Source organism: Symphodus melops (genome assembly GCF_947650265.1).
Source record: "Symphodus melops genome assembly, chromosome: 17".
Taxonomy (NCBI): Eukaryota; Metazoa; Chordata; class Actinopteri; order Labriformes; family Labridae; genus Symphodus; species Symphodus melops.
Window position 1 is genome coordinate 4,963,698 of NC_136707.1, and position 11,782 is coordinate 4,975,479.

Sequence of the window (11,782 nt, forward strand, 5' to 3'; positions counted from 1 at the left end):
TCATAGTCCATATGTGACCCCTCCCTATCACTCCTCACCACACACACACAAAGTGCCTACATCCTCACAGGGTTAAATAATTTATCATACGTTGTCTTATGCTCAACACAACTACCGTATTGTTTTTCTAGTGTCTGCTGCAGTTCCACAAACCTGCAACATCATTGTGTAAAAAGGCTAATTGCAATGTCATGTTTACTGACAGAGTGAAACAAATATACATGCAGTATAAAAAAAAAATCCCACATGAAATAAACAAGTCTGACATCACCACAAACATCAACCCCCTTGAAGAACACACAGACACGTACACACACACAGCCCTCATGGGGTAGCTGTCAATCATCAGACAGTACCTTGTAGGGTTTATACTGAGAACACAGCTTGAGGTGGGGGAGGAAAAAGCAGAAACATGAACACCATCCTGACACTAATAGGACTGAATCCCATGGCCTGAATGCACAGATTGCTGGTGATAACGATCACCATTAATATTCACACTTTTCATGACCTACAGTCAGTTCATTCTATTCACAAGGTGGCCACTCTCCCTGATTAAGAGCAACACTAATGCCTTCCTGCTCCCTGTTGTGAATTGAATAAATGTATCGCAAAATTGGCAACTAAAAGACAATGGTGGGTGAAAGATTATAAAGACATCATGCAATATTTCATGTTAAGATAACACATTGGATAAACCCTTTAAACCCGTTTATTCAACTTCACATCACTAGCTCATTGAGTGAATGAGTAAACAATGTTGTTTCGATACCTCCCTGGCTACAGACATGTAACTTAGCAACTACAATGAACCAATAATAACACCACTGCTAACTAGTTAATGTGAATATTGGCTAGATGTGGTGAACATCACTTTTCAAACATTAATTTGGAATAAAGATGTATTGAATACTAAGTAGGCTGTGATGACTGGTTGGTATGTTGAAATGGGATCTTAAATTATGTTTGCTCAATGTCAGACCAAAGGTAAGTTGTACGTTCCATCAATTCCTAGCTGACGTGCCTGTTAATTAGTCAACCTGGCACATCTTCTTTTGTGTTGTGTAACACTAATGCAAACTACTGAAAGCTAAGGAACAATAGACAGCCAAGCATTCTACAAAGTCCTGGCTAACATTATGTTAAACTTTACATTATTTAGCTAGCATTGATAGTTGCTTGGATGTGGTACCTTTTCTATCGTATTGTATAATAGGAAGTGGTTAAATGCTAATGTAAGTAGTTATCAAATAGCTTTAGGTTTTCCAATATGTGTGTGACTTAAGTATGTATGAGATCCCTCCTGATTTTAATATATAATGTGCTTTCACACATGCACAATACTCCTAGAATGGTCCTGACATGTTCTGCATACATGTGTGAACACAAACAGCCAAATATTTCACTCCAACTTTACCCAGAGGGCTTCCTAGAGAATTTTCTGCTTGAAATCGAGTTGAGCTAGTGTGAGAACACAGCAGGAAATATTCAGGACATTACCCTCATTCGATTGCGAGGGGATGATGAAGTGTACAGTATGAGTTTGGTGCACAAATATAGACTGTATAGCAAGCAATGATGATACATAAGTTCATTCTGACCAATTCCATTGACAGTTTTTGCACCCATCTGTCAATCAGGGGGGAAAACACTGCTGTCAAACAGTCAAAGAAGATAACATTCACAGAGAGAGGAGTGTAGAGGTGGGGTGCAGCACATCCAGTGAACACGTCCCCCTAAGGAGAGTGCAGATCACTCTGAGGCACACAGAAAAAGAGCTACTGTATAAATATGATCAATTATTCTCTGCTGGCCTCTTTCTGTCATCACTACTAGCCTCACTTCCCTTTCACCCAGTTCTTGTGCAAGACAGATACAAGTAGCACAGTGGCTCCACCTGTTGGAGGAAGATGAAAGCCGCAGGCAGGTTGAAGCAGTGACCTGGCTGATGGAACCAATAACGTGAAGGCTGCACAGCTGCTGTAAATGGAGGAACACAGGAAGTCTCATTTTCTGACAAATTGTTCCCCCTCTGTCTGATTCCTTCACAAACACCTGCAGTGCTCACACCTGTGCTGGAGCGTGCACACTCGCAGCCTCACCAAGCATTGAAAAATGGCTGCACTCATGCCAAGTCTTTCTGCCAGTGAGTGTTTTGCTGGCGTGGCAATAAAAGGATATCAGAGCAAAGCAGTCTCAGCAGAATCATAGGCGGTGGGGGGCCTCAAGTGAGATGGAATACATTTCCAAACACACTTGATCTTCAATGTGTGTATGTGTGTGTGCATGGGGCAGTCTGGGCTTAATGCATTGCATGCATACATGAATTCATATCAGTGCAAACACACACCACCATATGCGTGCACACAGGCCTGTATGCCCCCCCCCCTAAATCAGCCTTCCAACCTCTTCCTCGTATATCACCAGATGCAGCCCAGAACACTGCAGAAAGTGGAACACTCTAATGAAAGGACACAGCAGGACTTTGGCTGCAGCTGGATCCTCGTGACACACAGAAACAGGATATGGTGCATAGAACATGAGGGTGTGGCAGCTCGGTCCACAATCAATCTTATCCTCTTTCATCAGTGTTATATGCAAATGTTTCAATCCCTTTTTAGATGTGGGCAGGATGTAAAAAGTGCCTGAATCAGCAGAGGGTCACATTCTAGGAAAGCTGACGGAAAACATAAAGCGGCTCAGTCCCTTTAATGGCCGCCTTCCTCTTCATCCACCTCATTTGTACTGCTGTAATGGACACACACTCCAATAGTCACTGTCCTCCATTAAATAGATTACAAATGTACTTCATTAACCAAAGATGGAAGTCCCCAAACATTACACTAAGTTGAACATTAAAGGCAAAGTTCCAACATTTAGCTCTTTGCATCATATTTAACAGGAGTTCAAGAAGGTTTAATGGCACACAGTTACATATTTAATTTGGAGAGAAATTGGCTTTTACATCATAAGCATCTCAAACAGCTGTCAGCATGGACATTACAGAACCATTCACCCTGAAACCCCCGTACTGATCAGGGTTTTTTTGTTCTTCAGTGAAGCTCTGTCTCCCTTTGTTTTCCCTCCTCTGATATCATTTGACATTCCACCTATCTCTGAGAAAGGTTTTTATCATAATCACGTTGAATTAATCCCGCCCCCCATACTGGCGTTACACTGTTTTGTCACTAACCTTTTGAGTCTAAATTAAAGTTGACCTTTACTGCCACCTTCTGTCTGAACTGTGTAACTGCTGTAAAATCCCTAGCAGCTGGTGATTTGAGAATTTCAGCAGAGATTTGACCAAAAATGTGGAATTTGGTCATTTGGTCATTTTCTAGTGCTAGAAATGTTGCTCTCATTTGAAATACATTGTTTTAAAATCTCTGACATTTGGGAATATTGTCTCCTTTGCAGAAATAAGATATTTGCCTCATAAGTATGTCACACAACAACACCCTTTGTTCATCTTGCATATGTTCTGTTCATTTCTGACTGATAAACAGCCATGTGATAACCTCAGAGGAGAGCATGATCAGAGATGACATCATCATGAAAGAAGAGAGGTTGATCTACAAAAAAAAGGCTTTTTTGGGACAATAAGAGCCTAAGCTCTTAGGTGATGATGTACAGTTGTGCTCATAAGTATTCATACCCATACTAAAATTAACTAATTCTCAATTCTTTTCTACAATTAAGCTTGGATATTGCGGATACACCTATACTAAGGGAGACACAGTTGTTACACAACAATCCAGAACACATTTTAAATGGGCTGATGAGGATTATGTCATTTGTTATAGTATTTCTATTTTCACCCCTGTTCAAATGTATTCATACCCTTGTCCTTCTGAAGTACAAAGGTAAATATTTTTCCTGGTTCAGGTACTTTTTCACTTCATAGGTGTGTCCAATTAATTAATTAACAATTGAAAGTGAATATTGGTTGCCAGAAAGTTCACTGGCCCTATAAATTAAGGAGTATTGGTGAGTCCACTGTCAGTTCATCATCAATGCCAGACTCGACACCATGGTCAAGCAGAAAGAACTGAGTGAGGACCTAAGATCCCGTATTGTGGAGGCGCACAAGGAAGGTTTGGGTTACAAAGCAATATCCAAGTGTTTTCAAGTCCATGCAGCCACAGTCCAGAGTATTGATAAGAAGTTTAAGGCATTCAACACAGTGAAGAACCTTAAAAGACCTGGAAGGAAGCCCAAAGTGTCAGACAGACTTGCCAGAAAATTGGTTCGGGCCGCCACCATCAACCCACGAATCACCACCAAGGAGATGTTGCAGGGTATCAGTGACAAAGGAACCAGTATCTCCAGACAAACACTCCAGAGGACATTGAACAGGGCAGGACTCCATGGACGCCGACCACGGAAGACTCCATTGCTCAAGCCTAACCACACAAGATCGCGTCTTGACTTCGCCAAAGGTCACCTGAATGAAGAAGAGGCCTTTTGGTTGTCGGTTCTATGGTCAGATGAGGTAAAGATAGAGCTCTTTGGGCACAGAGATGTCGCTTATGTTTGGCGAAAGAAGGGTGAAGCTTTCAAACCAAAGAACACAGTGCCAACTGTCAAGCATGGAGGAGGAAGCATAATGCTGTGGGGCTGTTTCTCAGCGAGTGGGACCGGTAACCTCGTTAAGGTGGATGGCATCATGAGGAAGGAACAGTACATCAGTACCCTCCAAGAGAACATCCGACAGTCAGCGGCAAAGCTTGGTCTGGGGCCACAATGGATCTTCTAACTGGATAATGACCCCAAACATACCGCCAAAATGGTCAAGAAATGGTTTGAGGACAACACAATCAATGTTTTGAAATGGCCAAGCCAAAGCCCCGACCTCAACCCTATCGAAAATCTGTGGAGGCAACTCAAGATGAAGGTCAAAGCAAGAAAACCAACCAATTTTCAGGACCTGGAGAGAATTTCAAAGGAGGAGTGGGCCAAAATCCCAGTGGAAACATGCCAGAACCTCGTAGTAAACTACAGGAGACGTCTTGAATCTGTAATAGCAAATAAAGGCTATGCCATTAAGTATTAAATCATGTTAGAAACAGGGGTATGAATACTTCTGAACATGACATTTTTTGCCAATTTGTTAAATAAAGCTGAAATAAGAATGAAATTTGTCAGCAAGACATATGTTATATTTGTGAAAGCCTATTTCAACCTTTTTATGTAATTAGTTGGAGAATAAATGAATTTAGCAAAGAAATACACAAGCAATAGCAAAACGATGCAAGGGGTATGAATACTTATGAGCACAACTGTAGGTCTAAGCTCTGACTTACATCATGTGTGACTGAATGACCTCATTGGGTCCCGTCCTCTGAGCCTGCACTGACCTTTGACATGAGATCATCATTTTACATCCGTTCAGCTGTACAAGAACATAATATCGGTAGAAAACAGATGAGAGTGATGACTTTCTAAAACATATACTCTTTTAAAAATGTTCTGATTACAGCCACAGTTAAGTCAATTGCCATTGTTAGAGGAAATACCAGTCATGAACTTCACCAGTTATCTTTTTAACGCATAAATGATTAAACAAGGAGAGAGACTGTTGTTATGCTGCATATCAGGAATGCTGTGAATCAAAAGTAAGCCAAAGCAAAAATCTCCCCTTACTACTGCGTGTGTTAACTTGAGCAGATCAGCTACTTTGGATTGTACTTGATGCATTTTTCATCTTTTATTTTGTTATCAGTGCAATAAGAGTTGACTGTCGCTTTTCTGGTAAGAGTAATTCAGAAGAACCTGTTAAATCAACCTGGACAACATTAAATGACTATTACTAACTAGCTTTATTTCAAGCTTTTAAGACTTAAAGGAATTCTAAAAAATGGTTACACGTTCAAAAGGCAAGTATCAACACGGGCCCTTACGACACAGCGAATGCTGACTGTACTCACTCATGACTGAACATGTTGGTGATTTACACCTGACTGATGTGAAGTTTCGTCATGTCATTGTTAGATAACACTGTTGGTATCTTGTTGCTATTTAACATTTTGTACCAGAGAACTCATTTACATATGGCAGGTCACAGTTAAAACATCACATGGAAATAATACATCACAAAAAAGTAACAGCATTCCAGAGCTGTACATCTTAGAGACAAAATACACCCGCACACATTCAGTCTTCCAGAATATATTATTCAAGTGAGAAATCAGTGCTTACAGAACTGAATGCCTGTCAGCCGTTTCACTGACAGATATTCATGTTTTAATACTTGGGGATGTTGCATCAAATGCTAAAGATTGTGGCTGAACGAATGGAACATGTTGCAGTTTGTGTGATCAGATTTATAATTTAAACAGCTTATATATTATGAATTAATTTCCAGCAAGCTGAAAGCATTTTCCACTCATTCAGGGTTTATAATGCTGCTTGTTGAGAAACAGTAAGATTCAAAATGTTTGGGGATTTTCTCTAAATTGACCTTACGCAGGCTGAAAAACTAGCTTAAATGGGAGCCACATCAGTTATATAATTTCCTTTTTCAATATGAATCCAGAGGCACGTCACTGCTGGGACTGCATCCGGAGCTAAATGAGAAGGCGAGGCAGTAAAGGCAGCAGGTGCAGCTTTCTGCTTTACTCCATGAAATGTGTTTTGCAACATTTACTTGGTCTGGGAAATGTTTGCATTTAATGTACATAAGATTTGACTGATTACCCCTTTCCATTATCCTTCAGCAACACATTCAAATGGATACAGACCACTTAGCACTAATTAGGTAGCCTTTTGTGTACTGAGCATTTATTTAAAGGACAGGAAGTTGAGTCAAAAGGGTGTATGAGAAAGTTTGTTTAGTTCTTAGCATGTATATTGTTAGATGGCTCTCACTTTCAAAAAGGCATTCAAAATAAGAGTCTTCTTAAACCTGTCAGATTTAAGTTAGATATTGAAGATGGTTCTCAAGTGATGCACCATTTGTTCTTTTCTACAAATTGAGCTTGACGTGACCGTCATATTAGCTACTCAAGTGATTATGTAACCATACTTAAAGCAGAAGTAATGGAATCTGGAAGATTTAAATTAACCTGACCTTTCTGGTCTAGTGTCATTTGTTGTAAACTCACTCAGCTTATGGAGTCACCACACTTATTCACAGTCATAAGATTGAGTAGAAAGGACAAGAGTCAGACGTCATGTCGGAACACATGTGCACTTTATTGGGATTGTTTAGTCAGTGTACAGGTTGGCCCCACCGGTCTGGCACCCCATGTTACCCTATCACTTCGAGACCCCTTGCCCCACCACCCCGGGGATGAAACTTCCAACAGGGGGAAGAAGAGGTCACGATTGGGTTTTGCATAACAAAAACAAAAAAAATTAACAGGACCAAGATATTTTTAAGGCTGAAAGTACAAAAAACCCAGACATAATTTACATACAAGCGATACTACAACCATGTTTAAGTATGCGCCAACCACTGGGCAGCCTTCACAGAGGCGAATACGTGTCTGAACAATGCAGTTAACATTTGGAATCATGTGTCTGAACAATGCAGTTAACAAACATTTGGAATGACTCAAAGAAAAACAAAATGTACATTTTGTAAGTCCCCAGATGCAACTGCAGAACCTTGGGGTGCTTTTTTTTAACCTAGCCAAAAACATTACCGTTTCCTTCATTGTTCCAGTTTTTTCTAAATCCTGAGTCAAGCGCCAAAAATAACTGAAGCCATGCCAATGAGTTGGTCATCTAGGCTCTGCGCCTGAGTGTGTATGAGAAATGTGTGGTGTGTGGTTGTTTTGCACAGAGCTGAAGTTGTTGGGTGTTTGGTCGGGGAGGGGGAGAAGGAACAGTCTGTTTAGAAGCATTTACGGTGGACGATGGAGGGGCCGGACTCATCGTACTCCTGCTTGCTGATCCACATCTGCTGGAAGGTGGACAGAGAGGCCAGGATGGAGCCTCCGATCCAGACAGAGTATTTACGCTCTGGTGGGGCAATGATCTGTGAGAACACAAGGAAAACTTATCAGGACATGCGGGCATTATAAAAAAATCATATGCATGCTGCAACCAATCACTTTCTGGGTTCTGCGTTTGCAGCAACACCACTTACCTTGATCTTCATGGTGGATGGGGCCAGGGCTGTGATCTCCTTCTGCATGCGGTCAGCGATGCCGGGGTACATGGTGGTACCTCCAGACAGCACGGTGTTGGCGTACAGATCCTTACGGATGTCGACGTCGCACTTCATGATGCTGTTGTAGGTGGTCTCGTGGATTCCACAGGACTCCATACCTGAGAGCAAAATCAAGACACTGGTCAGACATTTGAAGACTGGGGTAAACCTTAGAAAGTACGTTACAGCATATAACTAATGCTTCAGCAGGGAAACTTACCGAGGAAGGAAGGCTGGAAGAGGGCCTCAGGGCAACGGAACCTCTCATTGCCGATGGTGATGACCTGTCCGTCGGGCAGCTCGTAGCTCTTCTCCAGGGAGGAAGAGGAGGCAGCAGTGCCCATCTCCTGCTCGAAGTCCAGGGCGACGTAGCACAGCTTCTCCTTGATGTCACGCACGATTTCCCTCTCGGCTGTGGTGGTGAAAGAGTAGCCACGCTCTGTCAGGATCTTCATGAGGTAGTCTGTGAGGTCGCGACCGGCCAAGTCCAGACGCAGGATGGCGTGGGGCAGGGCATAACCCTCGTAGATGGGCACTGTGTGGGTCACACCATCACCAGAGTCCATCACGATACCAGTGGTACGACCAGAGGCATACAGGGACAGCACAGCCTGGATGGCAACGTACATGGCGGGGGTGTTGAAGGTCTCGAACATGATCTGTAGAAACAAGATAAGACTCTTAGTATAGATCATCATTGACTGTCTGCAGCTTGTGTGCACACTGCACTCACTACATGCACCAGAGTGGGGTTTACATGAAGTTAGTTGGGGGAAAACAGTGCAGAAAGTCAACATCCCTTCACACTTGTGCATGTCAGATGTCTATTAGGTGCTTATCTAATGACTCAGCTAATCAGACAGGTGCAGAGTAAAAGGCACACAGTAGAGAGACCTGTTGATGATAGATCATCTTATAGGAGAGAGGTCCTGGGGGAGAGGTAGAGGAAGGAGCAGGTGAAATTGGAATGAAGGAGAAAACTAAGAAGGAAATGAGGCAACTATAGTTTGACAGGAACTACCTAAATGTATCGTTTAACTGGAATGATTTAATCATCTTGGGCAAATGTAGGAGTTCATACCTGGGTCATCTTCTCCCTGTTGGCTTTGGGGTTCAGGGGGGCCTCTGTGAGCAGGACAGGGTGCTCCTCAGGGGCAACTCTCAGCTCATTGTAGAAGGTGTGATGCCAGATCTTCTCCATGTCATCCCAGTTGGTCACAATACCGTGCTCGATGGGGTACTTCAGGGTCAGGATACCTCTCTTGCTCTGGGCTTCATCACCAACGTAGCTGTCCTTCTGGCCCATACCCACCATCACTCCCTGAAACAAACAATTTCAGTTTCTTTAATTAACTAATTTCAAGAGTTGGTTTCCTGACTTAGTTACAGGAACATGCGTCTTCAATGTAGTTTTTTTTGGTGTAGGAATTCAATGTAGGAAAAATAAATAAGGGAACCTCAAATTTAAGTAGATTAGCCTTTTAATTACATGTTTACATTAATTTAATTACATTTATACCTGATGTTAAATAAATACAATTGACAGATATTTTAATTAATTTCAGAACTAAAATTACATTAAATGCATTTTGAAGTCATATATGAATTTGAAAATTCCAGAAAATTAATAAATCATGCGTTAAAGCTTAATTCTGAAGTAGATTAACCCACCTGATGCCTGGGGCGACCAACGATGGAGGGGAAGACAGCACGTGGGGCGTCGTCTCCGGCGAATCCGGCTTTGCACATACCGGATCCGTTGTCAACAACCAGTGCGGCGATTTCATCTTCCATGGCTGAACTGGTGAGAGAAAAAAAAAAGAAAAAAAAGTTACTGCCGAGCTCTACAGCCGTCTTTATACAGCCACAGCGCTGATTCATTTAGCTCTCACTTCCTGTGCAAACTAGCAGCAGTTCGCGAGCTTGCCTCTGGGTGGCGCTCGTGCCCCCAAATTCCGACCAAGCCAGACAAAAGGAAGTGGCGCTGCATTCTGTTATTACCATATAAGGACATGGTTCGGTTTTCGAGCAGCTTTGAGTCTACCGGCGCCATGGCGCGCGGCCAGAGCGGCACATCAAGAAAATTATGTGACACGGCGGCGCGCGACCACTCCCTTCTGCTCGCTACAATTGACTTCCTCCTCCTCCTTATTTCAGAGTCATACTGAATTTTAATGCTACAAGCACAAATATTCGCTTTAACGTCACAACGTCATAATCAGCCTTGAACAGCCTCATTCATTGCATGTAGCCCCCCATTGCAACAATAAAGAAACTCTAGTGTCTTTCAAGAATAAAAAAAAAAAAGTTGCATAATGATTTTCTGTTGACTCATGAATGGGGCAGACGTCCTTTTACTGCTGCTCAGTTTCCTGAAGGCCACGCCTTTTCTAAGAGGAGATGATTAGTCATTTTCCTCCCCTTGCCTCGTGCTTAAAGAAAAAGAATAGGACAGGTGTTTTAAATTACCCCCTTTATCTATTTAATAAAATGCAGGCCTTTTAATCCTTCACATCCCCTAACGACAGGGGATATAGCCTGCAAGAACACAAATCAAACATGATACACTGGCACAAAATAGTCCTTGAAAAAAAAAATTATGTAGTGTCGAGGAAAAAAAAAATAGTTTAAAAATGCAACTGGTGCAAGTCTCCATGGTGGAGTTAGCATAGTGTGGCTAAGCTAATGTGAAAAGAAAAAAAAGTAGGTCACACCCCGCCGCATCGGGCGCACAAAGGGGAGCAGCCGGTATCCAGACGACCTCAACTCAAAAGCTTCTTTCCCAGACTAGCCTGTTAATGCAGACATGTAAAGCCAATATACCACACAACTATGATATTTAACACTTAAAACCGTTTATAGTTTACTGATTTGAAATCATAAGTGTAAAACTGTTAAGCCAAGATAAAAAAGCACCTGTCAGACGGAAGTTTAGCGGCCATCCCTGCTATAACATTACAATGTGAAATACAAGAGTAAAATACAGAAGCTGGTTTACATCATTACTTCTGTTTTTTTTATTCTTTATGGCATATTAGCAGATCGTTGGTGTATGACAGGACAAAGACCCTCGTGGTCCCCGACATCTTTCACATTCAAAAATGACGATTGCACGATCATAAACAATTGCAATCATTGTTTACTAAATAGATTAATGAAAAAAACTCAGAAGTTCACATAAAAACGTGTCTGTCTCTTACCTTTGAGTGGGGGGGGGCTTTTCGCTTTAAGGGAACCGGTTTCAGGCAAATGATATCCCGCACGAGCTGCGTAAGACGACGCTCAGAGTGAATCCGTTAGCAGTGGGCGCATGCCTTTTATACTGCGTCAGTTGCCCGGCTCGAGCCATAAAAGGTAAACTTTCGGAATTGTGCGCTCTGATTGGTCCAGCGTCATGCACTGGGGCACGTCGCGTGCACACTGTGCTGCACTGGGCTCTCGCGATTTGAGCGAGAGAGAGGGAGGCGATAATAGCAAAGGATTGGAGAAAATAAAAGGGACGGGATTGATGTTGTGAGGCCTAATAAATCTAATCTCTTGATATTATGTATTTTATATACAGGCATGTTGATGTTTTAACCCCCTTACGTGTGAACATGTCTCCCCTACACCTGCTCCATGTTGTTC

At 42.2% G+C, this 11,782-nt stretch overlaps 1 protein-coding gene across 1 annotated transcript; it reads right to left on the reverse strand.

Moving 5' to 3' along the window:
• Positions 1-7,170: 7,170 nt before the first annotated feature.
• On the reverse strand, positions 7,171-11,466 carry actb2 (actin, beta 2). Its single transcript, XM_079366138.1, has 6 exons — positions 11,356-11,466; positions 9,827-9,956; positions 9,237-9,476; positions 8,376-8,814; positions 8,093-8,274; positions 7,171-7,981 (listed from the first exon to the last, which is right to left on the reverse strand). The coding sequence occupies exons 2-6, from the start codon at positions 9,947-9,949 to the stop codon at positions 7,838-7,840; spliced, it is 1,128 nt and encodes a 375-aa protein (XP_079222264.1). The 5' UTR covers positions 9,950-9,956; positions 11,356-11,466; the 3' UTR covers positions 7,171-7,837.
• Between the last annotated feature and the right edge of the window lie 316 nt (positions 11,467-11,782).

Coding starts and splice junctions, on each gene's coding strand:
- actb2 (XM_079366138.1), bottom strand. CDS start 9,949: ATGGAAGATGAAATCGCCGCACTGGTTGTTGACAACGGATCCGGTATG. Junction 8,815..9,236: donor ACAGGGAGAAGATGACCCAG/GTATGAACTCCT, acceptor TTGTTTCTACAG/ATCATGTTCGAGACCTTCAA. Junction 7,982..8,092: donor CATCCACCATGAAGATCAAG/GTAAGTGGTGTT, acceptor GTGTTCTCACAG/ATCATTGCCCCACCAGAGCG.